This window comes from Silene latifolia, chromosome Y (genome assembly GCF_048544455.1).
Source record: "Silene latifolia isolate original U9 population chromosome Y, ASM4854445v1, whole genome shotgun sequence".
Taxonomy (NCBI): Eukaryota; Viridiplantae; Streptophyta; class Magnoliopsida; order Caryophyllales; family Caryophyllaceae; genus Silene; species Silene latifolia.
The window spans coordinates 207,528,783-207,546,650 of NC_133538.1; the positions used below are offsets into that span (position 1 = coordinate 207,528,783).

Below are 17,868 nucleotides of genomic sequence, written 5' to 3' on the forward strand. Positions count from 1 at the left end.
TTACATTACAAAACCAACTGTAAGCAAAATACAACTGTTCTCAAACTATAAACCAACTGAAAGGAACTGTCCTAACAAACACAGCGGAAGACTAAAGACTCTGATATGTGATGACTCCATCCCTGACTAGATCCCACGCGTATCCAAGATATACCGCCAAGCAATCGCTCACCACCCCGAATGGATCACCACGTTTTTTAAAACATTTAAACGGGGTCGATTACTAATCACACAACTCAATATACATCAACAATAAGATAAACAGACAACCGAATCGTCACACACACACACACACACCACCAACCAATTCCCATCATCTCAATATCGACCGTCCACCGGACCAGCCCGCCAAATGGGGGACCGCAGCCGTTCCCACCTAAGCCCCGCTCATCATACCGAGCGATAACCCTGTCCCATTAATGTGCACATCCCCTTCCGTGGCGGGTTCCACGAAGGGCGAAACTAGGGCGTGAAGTCACTCCCGCAAGTGACCCCACTCAGCCGAGAACGCATCTCGAGAACCATCAACAACAATCACAACCACAAACACAATACAATCATCATATCAAACAACTAACTACAGCACATCACCAATATCCCATTATGGGACTAATACTGAGTAGGAAATCCTACCTGGAAAGCACAACAAGCAGACGGTATCTACAGCTGTATCAAAACGCCTGTTCTACGAATCCTCCTCCTATCATATAACACATATAGGCCATATGTTACACACTAAAACCCCCAATCCCTAAATTAGGGTTTAACCAAACTTAGCAAAACATTATAAAAATTATATTAAAAGCTTACCCTCGACGCAAGGAATCCAACGACACGAACTACGATACGAACTGACCGTCTGAACTCCGGGAATTGTCAAGAACGCGATTAGGAAGAAGAACTAGTTGCTTTCTCTCTTAAACAGGTTTTAGGTTTTGTAAAAAGTGATTTAAAACAATGACGAATATGTTTAAATACCTTAATCGCATAATTAACAAAACCCGAGAAAACTCCCCGTAAAACCGGACACTCGATCGAGTACCCAAGGTACTCGATCGAGTACCCCCCTACTCGATCGAGTGCCCCAGCTACTCGATCGAGTACCCAACAGGTCAGAAACTATTTTATTTCGCAACTTACCCTTACTCGACAGAGTAAGGCCTACTCGATAGAGTACCCAAAGACTTATAAATACGGAGTATTACAGTCTTCCCTCCTTAAAAGAACTTCGTCCCCGAAGTTCAACCCATACATAAAAACAACCATACTGACTCGACCAAGACACAACAACTTAGCTAAGGACTCAAGAACTCGACCGAACATAGAACATGAACTCTTAACCTCCATTCTACCAACTATGTTTACTTCCACAACATGACTCACTATATCGTATCTACCACATATATATCTCTCACGACACCAACTCCATACATAATCAACTACCATCCTCTAATGCTGCTAGCTCCATAATATCATCAACTATCAAACCCAATACTAAGACACTCATAGACATCAAACGGAATGTTACATTCTACCACCCTTAAAAGGAACTTCGTCCTCGAAGTTTACTCAGACTCATAACATCATCCTCCTCGTCAACACTATATAAAATATTCTCATACTCCAAGCATCACCCTACTACAAGCACGGCCATGGCCTTTTATAAGTATTATCCACAAAACAAATCTCTCCTTTACGCTACGCTAACACTCTACTTCCAATTATATTACCGCATGCACCACCATGAAAAATGTTACGTCCTCGTAACTCACTAATACTAAATCCTTAGCTATATTTCATTACCCTCTTTACCACTACATGTCAAAGATAACCGTTTATAAACCAAACACTCACTATTCTTATATCCAAGGCTCCCGTACATAAACATTTCTCATTCCTCAACTCATTCGGCATAACACCTAACCTATACCATAAACTCGTAGCAAATCGCCATACCCACTCTTCATTATTACTGCCAAACCAACATACCTCGCTATGTAAAGCACTTATCTTCCAGAAGCATAACTCCCGATCCACACTCGTTACGTATACTCACACTAGATCCTCAAGTTCTTTCCTTCATTACCGCAAAACTCATACACAACTTAACATGACACTAATTCCCAATACCCTACACTCACTGTCTCAACAAAAGATTATGAACCACCTGCATCTTTCGGGTCATTACCACACATGTTCTACGACTCACTTGCCATTACCATGTCTACTGAAACCTTAACTAGAACAAGATCATAATTATTGTAACAACCTCTCACAACCATGTCCCATTAATGTAATGTCACTATACCATGACAACAACGAAAACATATACAACTCTCTTTATATTAAACTCTACCCTCCTTCTCAAACTGAAACTTGTAAGAAACATTAGCAAACAAAACAATAGTCTATTTGTCCAAATTGAAACTCACAGGAAGCAACAACAAATAAAACAACAATCTATGTATGACTGGTATGTATTTTCGAAACTCGAATCATAATCATCCCGCCTACTCCACCACAACCGGTGACGGCATCACAACACCGCCACCAATGACCCACACCGTAGTGCGAAAATACCCGTATCACAACACTATGTACCGTGCCCGGATCACCACCCGAAGCACCACAACCACACCGATAGACATCACAATCGCATACAATTCCCATAAACACCGACTCAAAGATAACTTCTCGACAAGAAAACTTACTCAAATCCACTTTATTAAGTCACCACGCAACATATTATATGGATACACAGATAAGCATCTCATGAACATCATCTCTACCATTTCATGGAATACACATGTGTTATTAATACACATAAAATTATAACTAGCCATGTCAATTAATCAAATTATTACCCTTTTGGATATCATTCAATTAAATTACCGTGTCCAATATATATATTACAGAACATTCATAAAACAACTTTATAATTATCACACCATACCACTTCTTGTGAGGTCAGAACCTCACACAAACATTTACACATATCATAGACCCGTAATCACAACCAACTAGTCAATCCTGACCACGTAAGTTACCACTCGATAAAGGTTACCTGTCGCCCGAGTTTAACTCATATGCCCTTCATAACATATTCCCCCATTCGCACAACCATCACTTCCCGCCAAATATAACCATACCTTTACTATTCAACTATTAGCATCCGCCTCATCTAACCACATCTTATACCCTCTCACAATCATACACAACAATCGGGTCCCTACCAAATCAACCTCTTTAGAATTGCTACCTTTCTAATATACCATCATTCTTAACCACTAGTGATAACACCACAATGCCACCACCGTCGTATATCAAACCTCTTACACTCATATCAAAATAACATGGTTTTTCTCCTATTTTTGGTTAACATTCCAAATAACGAACAAAGAAACCCATCCACAAAATTACCTCAACATTATTCCCAATACTATCTTATTTGTATTGTCATCCAACTCTCCACCAAATATCTCGTATTGTGCCAATACTCCACCAACTTCCTACTCCCTTAATTCCTCGAAACTCATTATCGATCATGTTGTCCTGAAGCTCCTATATAACCTTCGGCCTAACATCCTCGTGATACTATCACACATTTCGATGATTCCTTACCTTTATATCACATAACTCCGGTGAACATTTTCCTCAGCTTACTTTTATCCTTCTTTTCTCTTTACACTCAATAATACCAATTTAATAGCTCAACTCCTTATTACTTCTATCTAATCCTTTAGTGCACCAATTACCTTCTCATCGCTCCAAAACTCAAATCCCATTATTTTATATCGATATCATCTCCCTCTTTCTTACCACAAATATTCTCTTATTATGTCATCAATCACCCTTGCCACTAATCCATCCATAGAATCAACGTTCTTCGTTCAACAATTGCATCTCCTTCTTACATCTCTAGAAATCAAAATTCCTTTCATACCGCTAATTGCCCAAGGAAAACCCACAATAGTTTCATCTCTTAAAAAGCCAAATCTCCACCCCGCGACATGTCTCCACAAAGTTCACTATATACCACTCTTCTCAACCCCTTTAAAACGAACTTTCATTATGTATATTCTTAACCCACACGGCTCTTAACTACCTCCCTCCATAATTCTTTACACATCTCAAGTTGTCACTATCCATATCCTTACTCTCAATCCTTTCATTCTCACGTTCCTTAGACTCACATCATCCATTGCCCACATTCACTTACTTTTACGTTACTCAACACACACTCATATCACTCATCTCATTTCATCTCTCGTAAAACATGCTCTATGTCTCAATTAAGCCATAACAATCTTCCTTTTCTTTTTCCACTATCTATTACAACCACGTATAACTCATGTCCTCCCACCGAACTCATACTCACCACAGGTGTCACTCACTACACCACAAGATTGGGTAACTTACGCGTCAAGACCAACATACATGTAAAACAATGCATAAAGAAGCAAAATAATAACTTTGAATTAAACATAATATGCAACGAAGTCAAAAGATAAGCATATGACCCAAAACAAGGGTCACTAGATCGAGTGTAGCCACTCGATCGAGTAAGGGACTTACTCGATCGAGTAGGTCAAGATCAGAAGCACGTAAAACAAATCACCAGGGCTACTCGATCGAGTAACTAACGTACTCGATCGAGTAACTAACGTACTCGATCGAGTGCCCCCTTACTCGATCGAGTACCGAGGATACTCGATCGAGTACCCCAATTCTCAAGACTGTCCCAGTTTTTCGAAAACAGATCATAACTCACTCATTTCTTGGTCGTTTTGGGCGTGTGACCTATCGTTAGAATCGTAAAAGGACAAGCTATCACCTCCAATTGGAATCACATCAAAATCATTTATGAATCTCAAGTTATAACAGTTTAAAGACAACCTCTTTATAATCGAAAAACACAACTACTTGATTTTACTTCCAAACAACTTAAACAACAACCAAGCAAACAAAACCAGTCCAAAACTCATAAAACCAGTATTCATAATCATATGTTACTATTTTCAAAAGCCAAACAACAACATTCATCATGCACATAACTTATCTAACTTGCCAATTATGACTTACCCACATGTTTTTATTCTATCACTTTTCGTAAACAAAATCACAAATACATGACATCAAGTCCCCTATTCACATGTTACTACCACGATGATTCATCTTTTCCACTAATTCATCCATCATGCCACATATTTATCCACCATATTCGTTCAACATATTCACTCAAAGACATGTTCAATTCACACTCCCAACCTTCGTACTTTTACTCAACACGACAACAACAACATGTAGACTTACACATCGCTTTATATATATATAGACAAAACACTTTTCCCTTACATAACTATAACATGCCAAATTACATGTATCAATCATTATACTTTCATGCTTTACAATCCACCAACATATAATTCACGTTATCATCATCAATTCATGCAACATACTACTACATAGATACACACATCACACAATATGCACATAACGATCCCGACACTTATCCCATGGTGACCGGTTCAAAATTGTAGGGCGAGTTCGCGATTTTAGGACGTCTCCCCAGTCTTTGCATTAGCTCCTACAACCTTTACCCCGGGTTCATTTTAATGACTCCTATGTTCATTAAGTTCATTGGTTACGGGTTTCGGGATCGTCGCTCGATACCATTTGTAACACCCCATACTCCAAGTGCCTTACCAGGACCACTCAGGTATAAGGATGCCACCATCTCGGTTACCCGAGGCATGATAATCATAAGACAATGAAGAAACATACTTAATTAAATAAGTTTAAGTGATTACATTACAAAACCAACTGTAAGCAAAATACAACTGTTCTCAAACTATAAACCAACTGAAAGGAACTGTCCTAACAAAACAAATGAAGACTAAAGACTCGATATGTGATGACTCCATCCCCTGACTAGATCCCACGCGTATCCAAGATATACCGCAAGCAATCGCTCACCACCCCGAATGGATCACCACGCTTTTTAAAACATTTAAACGGTCGTCATTAATCACACAACTCAATATACATCAATAATAAGATAAAGAGAAAATTGAATCACACACACACACACACCACCAACCAATTCCCATCATCTCAATATCGACCGTCCACCGGACTGGACCGCCAAAGTGGGGGACCGCAGCCTGTTCCCACCTAAGCCCCGCTCATCATACCGAGCGATAACCCCGTCCCATTAATGTGCACATCCCCTTTCGTGGCGGGTTCCACGAAGGGCGAAACTAGGGCGTGAAGTCACTCCCGCAAGTGACCCCACTCAACCGAGAACGCATCTCGAGAACCATCAACAACAATCACAACCACAAACACAATACAATCATCATATCAAACAACTAACTACAGCACATCACCAATATCCCATTATGGGACTAATACTGAGTAGGAAATCCTACCTGGAAAGCACAACAAGCAGACGATATCTACAGCTGTATGAAAACGCATCTTCTACGAATCCTCCTCCTATCATATAACACATATAGGCCATACATCACATACTACACACTAAAACCCCCAATCCCTAAATTAGGGTTTAACCAAACTTAGCAAAACATTATAAAAATTATATTAAAAGCTTACCCTCGACGCAAGGAATCCAACGACACGAACTACGATACGAACCGACCGTCCAACTCCGGAATTGTCAAGAACGCGATTAGGAAGAAGAACTAGTTGCTTTCTCTCTTAAACAGGTTTTAGGTTTTGTAAAAAGTGATTTAAAACAATGACGAATATGTTTAAATACCTTAATCGCATAATTAACAAAACCCGAGAAAACTCCCCGTAAAACCGGACACTCGATCGAGTACCCAAGGTACTCGATCGAGTACCCAAGGTACTCGATCGAGTACCCCCCTACTCGATCGAGTGCCCTGACTACTCGATCGAGTACCCAACAGGTCAGAAACTATTTTATTTCGCAACTTACCCTTACTCGACAGAGTAAGGCCTACTCGATAGAGTACCCAAAGACTTATAAATACGGAGTATTACAATAAACGGATCAGATGTCAAGGGATTAGGTCTTTATTCAAAACATTAGATATAATACGAATAATTTTTTTAAAATAAGTAATAAATAATGTTTTTTTTGTATAACTACGATATAATATTAATTCATTGACGTCAAAGGGGTGACACTCATGTACAAAAAGACACCCTAGATAGATGTGACGCCTAGGTACATTCGGGTCATTTCGGGTTTCAATGTTGGGTTTCTGTCATCAATGTACGGGTTGAAATCGGTTCAGGTATATATCGGTTCAGATTCAAACAATTCAGGTCAAAACAGTTTAGATTCATTCGATCTTGGGTCTATTTCGGATATTATAAATTCAGTTCCATTTCTAATCAATTCAGGTCGATTCTGGTTTCGGGGTGAAGTTAAGTTATACCTTTCGGATGTACAGTCTGGTGTCGATTCAGGTATTTTCGATTATTTTTTCGGGTTCGGTATACTTTTGCCAGGTCTAATTAATCCCCCTTGCTAGGGATGTCAATGGATCGGGTTCGGGTCGGGTGAAGCCTCATCCGTCATCCATCCGTCACATTAAAATCTCATCCAACCCATCCGTCATCCATGAAAATTATCATCCGTCATCCACCCATCCATCATCCATGGATGAAACGGGTGGATCGGGTACTAAACGGGTGATAGTGTATATATATGCTTAAGACTAAAAAAATGATAGACTTTTTATTCTTTACAAAAATTAAGTTATATAATTATTTTAATGTAACTTTTTAGTGTGAATTTTCACAAAATATATATTTTGAGAGTAGAAAAATTAGAGAAATTGAATATTTTATATCTTAAAAATGTAATACATATATTTTTTTGACAAAAAAATAATAAAATCGGGTGGTGGATGGATGACGGGTGAAATTTCTTCATCCAACCCATCTGTCATCCGTCATCCGTTTCATCCATCATCCATCCGTCATCCATTTAGGTCGGATTTTCATCCGTCTTTTAGGATCGGGTGGATCGGATTTTAATCGGGTGCGGGTGAAATTGACATCCCTACCCCTTGCTCTCTTTCTCATGTCCTAAGCAATTCTATGGCTAAGCCTTATCCAAGTGTCATCCCATCATTCGTCCATCCTAGATATCCTCCTTCCTTCCCTCATTGGATCAGATTTCTCTCCCTTCTTCTCACCCCTGAAACTTACCAACCCGGCCCTCCCTCCCTCATTTCACATTTCATCATTCACTACAAACACCCACACATACACACAAATACACACCTCTCTAATGGGAGTCGGAATAATGGGTGCCAAATTATGTGACTCGTGCAAGTCATCCCCAGCCACCCTCTACTGCCGCGCTGATACAGCATACCTCTGCTTATCCTGCGACTCCAATATTCACGCTGCCAACAAACTCGCTTCCCGCCATTCCCGTGTCTGGGTTTGCGAGGTCTGCGAGCAGTCCCCCGCTACCGTTACCTGCAAAGCCGACGCTGCACATCTTTGTCCTTCCTGTGACCGCGACATCCATTCCGCTAATCCCCTCGCCCGCCGTCACGACCGTCTCCCTCTCGTACCCTTCTTCGACACCCCTTCCGCCAACGATAACCCCAATCCTAGCCCGAACCCTGATTCAGACTCATCTTCTGCTGCTGTCGCTGCTGCTGCTACTTCTGCTGCTATTAGTAAGCTCTTTGGGGATGAGTATTATTCTGACTCTGATGATGCTGAGGCTGCGTCTTGGCTACTTGCTAATCCCAAGGCTGCTGAGGAGCATAAGTCTATCGACTTCTTGTTCGCTGGCGGCCCTACTGAAGATCAGGTTGATCCTCATTTGGATTTAGACTTTGCTGCCGATCCTAAGCCTCACCCCAGTGTGGATGGTGTGGTTCCGGATCCGGATCATAAGGATCATCATTCCTCCATGTACTCGCTGTCTTCCTACAATCATAACTTTGATAAAAATAATGCTAATGGATATGACGCTCTTCTCAAGCATCACATCTATCCTCTCTCGTCTTTTGCTGCTCCTCAGCCTTCTCTCAGCCACAGTGTCAGCTCTCTTTACTTCTCATGCTTTCATTTTTATCGTTATTTCATACTCCCTCCATTCATTCGACCACTATCATACGTTTGTTCGAAATACACGTGATTATTATTCATTTAAACTGGATCTGATCTAAGATCGAATGATGTTTCATTTCCGCAAATATGAAATTTCCTGATATTACTAGTAGCCAGTCAGTTGTAGCTGAATTTATTTGTGAAATGAATGAAAAGCAGATGTCATCATCTTCAATGGAATATGGAGTTGTACCAGATGCAAATCCAATGACCGACGTGGGAACAACAGGAGGAGTAATGGAGAAGCAGCAGATGAAGATGATGGGAATGGACAGAGAGGCTAGGGTTTTGAGGTACCGAGAGAAGAGGAAGAATCGCAAGTTCGAGAAGACCATCCGCTATGCCTCTCGCAAGGCCTATGCTGAGACTCGCCCTCGTATCAAAGGCCGCTTTGCTAAGCGCTCTGACATATCCGAGCCCACCGCATCTGTTGACGGACTCTTTGCCTCCGATGCTGGCTACGGCGTAGTACCGTCGTTTTAAATTTAAAAAAAAAAAGTGAAATAGTGTGTAATGCTATTAGTACACTACTAATGCTTTTAATCTGCTGTTGTTAGCAGTAGTTCCGCCGGTGTTTTTTTTTTTCCTTCGTGACGAGGGTGTACAGGTGAGAGTACTGAGGTTGTTGCTGTGTTAAGAGTGAAAAGGGTGATGACGATGATCAAAGTTTGTTGAGATTCTCTGAACCATTAATAATTTTTAATTAATTGCCTGCTCCTTGTATGTTGGGGAGCTTTATTGTTGTATTACTCGGGAGATTTAATTATTAATCCTTTGTTTGCCTTTTCTTGTACACCCTGAACTCCTAGTCGCCTAATCTATATCTTCAATTTTATTGGTAGATATGACAATTTTTTATTTTTAATTAATTGTGTGACGGAATCTTGAAGTAGTCAATATGAAATGTGCTCTTGCTGGTGCATTAAATACTCTATACCAATTAATCAAATACAGTGATTTGATGAAACGTCAATAGAAGACGCTAGCTGGCTACTCCGACTCATAACGACTTCCTCGAGTCATTTTGCACACCCAGAGTTTCGTAGTACACTCCGCGAATATATCCAAAGAGTTACGTGGTACAATTGACGAGAGTACTAATTTCACTTCGCACTTGGCAGCATTATATCAATCATTATCTGAACCTGTCTAATTAGCAAGACCTAGTGCGTGGGATCCTTGTCCTATTTGCATCATTGATTGCGGACCTGGACAGTGTTTAGAGAGGATGGAGATGTAAATGTCGACAGTATAATTTAGAGCTACCTTGGTTGCCGGTGACCTGAGAAGGGGGATCACCATGCCCACCAGACTTCCTATTGGACGAATCCACATGATTATCTGAAACTCGGCTCAAGGAAGTGGCAGGGTTACCCAGGATGCGGACAACAACACACGTGATGTTATCAGCACTGCCCCTTTGATATGCTTCCTGCATTAGCTTCTTTGCTGCTTCCTCGGCATCTTCCATTGGTTTCACCATCGCCACTGCCTCCTACATGATCATTTCACAATACTGTATTAGAGTAAGGCGGACAACCATAATAGAGTTGCCATAAAATTATGGAACTAAACCTCATTAGTGACAACATCCCACAACCCATCACTTGCCAGGATTAGGAGCTCTAGAGAGCTGTCCACTTTCTCTTCCTGCAATACTCATAAACGAGTTTACAACACAGATGAACTACATTAAACCGCAGAAGCATGGAGATGGATGATTAATATGTTATTGTGACATAAACTTTAACCTGAATCTCAGGGTCAGCATCAACATACTGCTTTAAGAGTTTGTCGCCAAATGCACGAGAAACAGCTCGAACACCTCCAACCCTCCATGTCCCTGTTCACAAACCTCAGATGGTTGAGAAAATTCATTCAACAGGGGTAGGGGGTTTATATTTCATTACCAGCCCACATAACAAAACCTCCTGTATCCTCAAATCTGTTGCCGTTCATCACTTTGGTCAGGCTTGTGATCTCGAGATACAGCAATTGCTACAAGAAACAGGACACAGAGATGAGACACACACATTATAACTAAGCCTCAAATTCATCTACTCAGCTAACACTATAAATAATGTCCGCTGACATCCACAACTAGAAAACTCAGCCTGCTCAGGGATGTCTTAACATTCTTACAGTTCTTACCTTCACCACCTCGACATATGACAGCCCTGGAATCACCTACATTTGCAACCAACAAACGGTCACCAACAAGGATTGCAGTGAACGCAGTTGACCCATCATCTCTGTTTTGATTATTTTCCGACTTAAGAAATTCTGAGTCAGTATGACTGTAGGTTTCAGCTGCAAGAACAAAAAGAGGACGATGCAAGATGATGAAAAGCAGAACAAGAAAAGCTTTTTCTACAACATCAACAACACAAATACGCAGAATATCAAAACCTATGGCTGATTTGGTATCAGATATGAACTTCGGGTGCTTAATTAGATTGCTGAAGAGATTGTGTTTTACATACTCAGCAGTCAGCAGCACGAGCACCACCATGTCCTGAAACCAAAAAGATATATGGGATGACATACAAACAGGTTGAAGATGAAACATGCATGAATATGAAACGATTAAGCTGGTGTTAACTAAATCACTAATTAAATTAAATAAAAAACTTTCAAAGTGCGGCTTACTGGAACTTAAGAGTGCAAAAGGGGATCTGAGAACAATCAGACTGTGGCGTTGAAAAAAGAATATTTCCACTTCATACCATGAATACATGACACGCCTAAAATGTCGCACTTAAAGACGGCCAAATTAACAATTTATATACCACTAAACACACTAATTAGCACTAATTATAAACTAGTATAATAGCAAGCTAGGGATCGAACCCAAGAGAAGATGGGTTTTGCAATAGTGAAATTAAAAGAGTACTTGGAACAATTGTGACAACAATAAGAACAAGTAAATAAAAAGGGGGGGGGGGTTTGAGTTGAGTTTTCAATTGTAACCAAAGCAAGGGAATTCAAACAAGAGTGTAGAACAAGCAAACAACCAAGAATTTAAGATGGAAATTAATCAATATTAGGGAAGACTTAACCCGACTCAAAGCTAGGCACTTTAGTTGACAAAATCCTTCAATTAATCCTTCAATTATATATTATCACCCTATTGTGAAGATAAATCTTCTAAATCTCCTTAATAATGGCCAAATGACAAGGAAATCACACTTAATCAAATAACCCAACTTATCAATTCTACCAAGTAGAAATCACATACATTGGACAAATTAATAAGAAGATGTGAGCATAAGAGATTCAATAGGGGTAATTAGACACAATGAAATCACAATTAATGCCCAATTACAAGTTAATCCTTTACTTGCTAATTAAGCCAAGAAGAAATCACATTCATTAACTTAATAACAAGGTGTTGCTAAGATGAGATTACAAGGAAATCACACTTAATAATCTCAACAACAATAAATTAAGGAACTTGATTAATTAAGCAACAAGGAAATCACACTTAATTACTCAACATAAACAAGGATTCCAAAATTCAATCAATAAACACAAAAGGATTAACAATGATAATTAAAATTAAAGAAGGATTAAAGGATCTTACAACCAAAGTTTAAGCCTTGAGCCGGATTAAGATTGGAGATTAGTTCTCCATAATTAGATCTAATACCCAAGTTAAAGATGAAATTCCCAAATTACAAACTTGATTAATAAAAGTGACAAGATGATCCCAACCTAATTGCAAAACATTGTATTTATAACATCCCGTAACCTAAAACTTATGGGCTTAACAAAAGACAGGCCCGTAATACAAACGCTAATCAAAACTGTCAAACCAGGAAAAATCGCACCGTGCGAGTTCGAGTCCGGAAAACTCGCACGTGCGAGTTTGCTCTCGTAGTCCGCCTTTCTTTCTTGATTCCTTTGCTCCTTTGGAAGGCCTCTTTGGTGCGTTTCTTCAAGCCTATCCTTGGCTCTTCCTTGGACATTCCTCTTCTATCTATTGGCTTCTTGATCTCCACTTGAACCATGCTAAATGGCAAAGCACTTAATTGGTCAAACAATGTAAAAATCGTCACAAACCACCTCTAAATGTTACCAAATGAGCTCAAAATAGTGCCAATAAGTAGTAGAAATGGGAGCTCATCAAACACCCCACACTTAGCCCTTTGCTCGTCCCGAGCAAACTAGAATAAAACTACTCACCACCTAGGCCAAGAAGTATGGGCACTCCTAATCCCCTCTCTTCACCTCACTTCTTCCTTCTTATATCATCCCTCAACTAAGCTCATGGTCACTTTCCTTCATAGCTCCAATAAATGACTAAGTGACCCAAAAAACACCAATATGAACCTCTCTTCTCTCACGCCCCTTCCTTATGTCATCCCTCAACTAAGATGGTCCTAAGTCCACCAATTTCACCAATACATCATTCCCAAAACTCAACACTTCCTCCTTATTACTCCCCCTTATCACTCCACTTGGTAATACAAGGCTACCATGGTCACTAAAGCTTCTCCTTCCAATCAATTTGGCAACCTCAAACACCTCCATTCTTCAACAATTCACAACAACTCATCAATCAAAACACAACTTTCCAACAAAGATAATACAAGTCACCACAATCCCATGCTTCAAGTATGCCAAGCACTAGTAACAAGGTAAGCTTCCACATCCCCCTCCTAGCCTTGGCACACTTCTAACCTACCCTTCCAACCTTCTTTGACACCTCCACTTATGTCACCAACGCCATGTAGGAAGTAGTAAAAATATGTGATAAGACTTGAGAGTTTCAATCATTTTTCATTTTGCCTAAACCGCCCGCCCTTGCGGGTTTTCGGTTTAGCATTTTCCTCACTTCTACTCTCGTGGCTCGCACTCTTTTCTTCATTTTGCCCGGAGCGCCCTTTCGGGTTTTCACTCCGGCCTCGGCCACTTTCCCATTTTTGCCTAGGATGCCCTTTCGGGTTTTCATCCTAGCCGGGTTTTCTTTTCTTTCTTTTTCTTTTCGTTTTTCTGTTTTTTTTTTTTTTTTTTTTTTTTAAAAAAATTGAAATACAATGCATGGAATTGAAATATATCACAAAATATACATGATACCAACTCATGTCCACCCCACACTTAAATCTTCACTTTGTCCCCAAAGTGTGAGGTAAACACTACACCTAAACTCACTCAAGAGTGTGAGCTTGAGGCACCTCCAAAGTTGGGAGGTCCTCCTCTTCTTCTTGCTTCTCTTCTACTTCTCATCCTAGCCCTTTCGGCGTTTGTTTCCGCAACCCGAGTCTCACTATACCCTTGGTATTGGGTGGGGAATTGTTGCATGAATTGAGCGTTCATCGCGGCCACCATATCAAAAGTTGCATTTGAAGTATAACGCAACTCATCCAAATCTTCTTGATAATGGTGATAGCGGTTTTCGGTGATTCCCCACCGAGCATTCTCCGTGAGTTGCATTTGTGAGAGGGTAGATTCAATGCTTGAGACTCGGTTGGTAATGTTGGTTTGCCATGATTGAAAACCCGGGTAGTCGAATTGGTGGCCCGGAAAAGGATATTGTGGTTGTTGTTGTTGCATATGGGGAGGAGTGAAATGTGGCTCATCATAGGGGGCATTAGGCATGGGTTCATCAAATGGTGCATCACGATGAGGCATGTCACCAAAAGTTAGAGCCCCCCCCCCCCCCCCCCCCCCACTTGTGGTTGCTCTCCTCCCTCATCCTCTTCCGGTTCAACTACTTGGGCTCTATCAACCCAAAGGTACACAAAATCATCATCGGGGGGCATGAAGAAATCTTTCGCACTCCCCCAACCCAAAGGTGGTGAGTCGGAGGGACGGGGTAAATACATGTAGTGCTTGGAATTTAGTCCACCCATGCACCAAATGACTAAGGGAGCGGTCTTGTCAACCACCTCAATCACTTTTGAGTGCTTCAAGTAATGATAGTCTATGAGACCACTACCATCAAGAGGGTAAGCATTGGGTGGAAATGACACACCCGTCTTTTGCACGATTAAGTCGATCATACCACCAATAAAAATGGTACCCTTGGGGTTCTTTTGAAGTTCAAGGCACCCACTTATAAACAATTCCACCCAATCCTAAGACTCCCCTCCCTTCCGGTCATTGACCAAAGAATTTGTATTTGATTGTATTGCATTTTGGTGGGTTCGGTCATGACCAAGAAATTTGTGTTGATGTGACGGCTAAGGAGGCGTAGGACCGGGTTGGGTATGGTGGTGTTCTTTGAGTTCCCGTGGCGTAAGTCACCCGTCATTTCGTTCCAAAAAGTACTCATTAATGCTTTATCAAGTTTTTCCTTCACGGGGGCCTTGGTGATATGTAAGGCCTCACGAACCTCATCATATGACAATGTATGGGTGAGGCGGCATGCCCGGAATTTGATTCCCGGGACCTTGTCCCTCCCCAATTTTACTTTTTCCAACGATGACAAAAACTCAAAGGTGACACCCCTTCGGGTGGGTGCGGCAACATGAATGTAGGCTTCAAGCCCAACTTTTTCTAGTAGCATACGAGTTATGGGAAGCATTCCCAACTCGATAAGAAGGTTCTCATCAAGAAATTTGGTTTGTGCCACGGTAGACACCGCGGCAAACTTTCTCCAATTTGAGAGGGCCTTGTCTCGGAGGCCCTCCTTTCCCGAATACTCACTTTCATCATTCTCCGCGGCTCCCTTGGATCCTTTCGAGGAGGAAGCCGCAGTTTCTTTTCCTTTTCCCATTATAGAACAAGTAGAATCTCAGAAAAACACAATTTTTGAACAAAATTTTGGGTGAGGCAATTGATCAAACACCTAATATGCACTACAAAATTTGTTGTGCTAATTAGCTATTTGCTAGAAAAGAACACCTCACTAGTTAAAATGGTTGTTTTAAGGACGATAACAACACAAAAACACAACTAAATTTCGAATTGATAGAGCACAAATTCGAATTTTAGTAGCTAGAATTGACAAGGAGAAGAATAAGGTGTTATACCTCCCTTTGATCCTTGCTTGGGTTGTTTGGTGAAGAATGCTAACCCAAATTGCTCAAAATCGTCCCTTAAAACCAATTTGCAAACCCAAATCTTCCACTTCTTCAACTTTTCCAAACCCTAGCTCGAAAATGATGGTGATTCCTCGGATTTTTGCAATTTACCTTGCCCAAATCGATGTTGGGAGATGAAAGTTGATGAAACTTGAAGGTAAATTGATTGATTTGGGTGATTTGAGAAGGATTTTGATGGTGGATTTTGGGTGTTTAGGGTTAGTGAGGAAGAGAGAGGTTGAATGAATTGGGGAAGAATAAGTGAAGAAATCGTGCGAAAATTAGATGAAATCGAGAATCCCTAAACTCGCACGGTGCGAGTTTGGGCTTCAAGAAAGTCGCACCGTGCGACTTTCTTTCTTTGTATGTTGATTTTTTGTTGCTTAATTCTTCACTTTAGCCAATCCTTTTACCCATCATTCTTCCTTCCTTTCTTCACGTATGCCCTTGAGTTGATATCCTAACACTAAATCACACATTAAACCATTCGAATATGCCAAAAACGTTAATGAAAATGCGAATGATTTAATTTATTATGCAAGAAGTAAAGGATGTAAGGAATTTAAACATGCAAAATGCAATATAAACAATGCAACATGACAAATGCAATATAAACAATGCAATGCGGAATTTAAATATGCAAGGGAAAGAAATATTTACAAACTTTTGCCGTTTATTTAACGTCGATGGCTCGACAAAGTTGCACTTTCATCAATTTGAGTAAATTGGATCAACAAGATGGAGTGTTTCCACTTCACCCACTTCAATTCCTTCATAATAATGCTTTAACCTTTGCCCATTCACTTTCAAAACTTTCCCGGTCTTCAAACATTTGATTTCAATTGCTCCATGTGGGAAGACACGAACCACTTCATATGGTCCCATCCACCTAGACCTCAATTTCTGGGAGAAAACTCTAAGTCGATTTTGGAAAAGTAAGACTTTCTCTCCCACTTGAAACACTCTTCTTGAAATCATATTGTCATGCCATGCTCTTGTTCTTGCCTTGTAAATGGAAGCATTCTCATAAGCATCATTCCGGATTTCTTCCAACTCTTGTAATTGAAGTTTCCTATGAAGACCCGCTTCATCCAATTGCAAATTGAACGACTTGACCGCCCAATAAGCTCGATGCTCAACCTCCACGGGTAGATGACATGATTTCCCAAAAAGTAAGCGGTAAGGTGACATCCCGATTGGCGTTTTTGTAAGCGTGCGATAGGCCCACAAGGCATCATCTAACCTCAAGCTCCAATCCTTGCGGTCGGGATTCACCGTCTTCTCAAGGATAGCCTTAATCTCCCTATTAGAAACCTCGGCTTGACCGTTGGTTTGAGGGTGATAGGCGGTTGAGACCTTATGAAGTACCCCATACTTTTTGAGAAGAGCACCAATGGCTTTGTTGCAAAAGTGAGTGCCCCGGTCGCTTATCAAAGCTTTTGGAAAACCAAACCGAGAAAAGATGTTGGTTTTGATGAATTCTCCAACCACCTTTGCATCATCGGTCTTGGTGGCCTTAGCCTCCACCCACTTGGAGACATAATCCACCGCCAAAAGTATATAAACATTACCACAAGAGGCGGGAAATGGTCCCATGAAGTCAATACCCCACACATCAAATATTTCACAATAGATCATGGGTGTTTGGGGCATTTCTCCTCTTTTTGAAATATTACCAACTCTTTGGCATCTATCACAAGTCTTCACTATG

At 40.7% G+C, this 17,868-nt stretch overlaps 2 protein-coding genes across 2 annotated transcripts; one reads left to right on the forward strand and one right to left on the reverse strand.

Moving 5' to 3' along the window:
- Nucleotides 1–8,138: 8,138 nt before the first annotated feature.
- Nucleotides 8,139–9,922, forward strand: LOC141633555 (zinc finger protein CONSTANS-LIKE 3-like). The gene is made up of 2 exons (XM_074446006.1): nucleotides 8,139–9,058; nucleotides 9,289–9,922. The coding sequence occupies exons 1-2, from the start codon at nucleotides 8,291–8,293 to the stop codon at nucleotides 9,610–9,612; spliced, it is 1,092 nt and encodes a 363-aa protein (XP_074302107.1). The 5' UTR covers nucleotides 8,139–8,290; the 3' UTR covers nucleotides 9,613–9,922.
- A 125-nt stretch (nucleotides 9,923–10,047) lies between these two features.
- Nucleotides 10,048–11,859, reverse strand: LOC141629977 (putative protein phosphatase 2C 59). Its single transcript, XM_074442883.1, has 6 exons — nucleotides 11,779–11,859; nucleotides 11,202–11,644; nucleotides 11,120–11,127; nucleotides 10,881–10,972; nucleotides 10,705–10,779; nucleotides 10,048–10,624 (listed from the first exon to the last, which is right to left on the reverse strand). Exons 2-6 carry the CDS (start codon nucleotides 11,639–11,641, stop codon nucleotides 10,349–10,351), a joined length of 891 nt encoding a protein of 296 aa, XP_074298984.1. The 5' UTR covers nucleotides 11,642–11,644; nucleotides 11,779–11,859; the 3' UTR covers nucleotides 10,048–10,348.
- Between the last annotated feature and the right edge of the window lie 6,009 nt (nucleotides 11,860–17,868).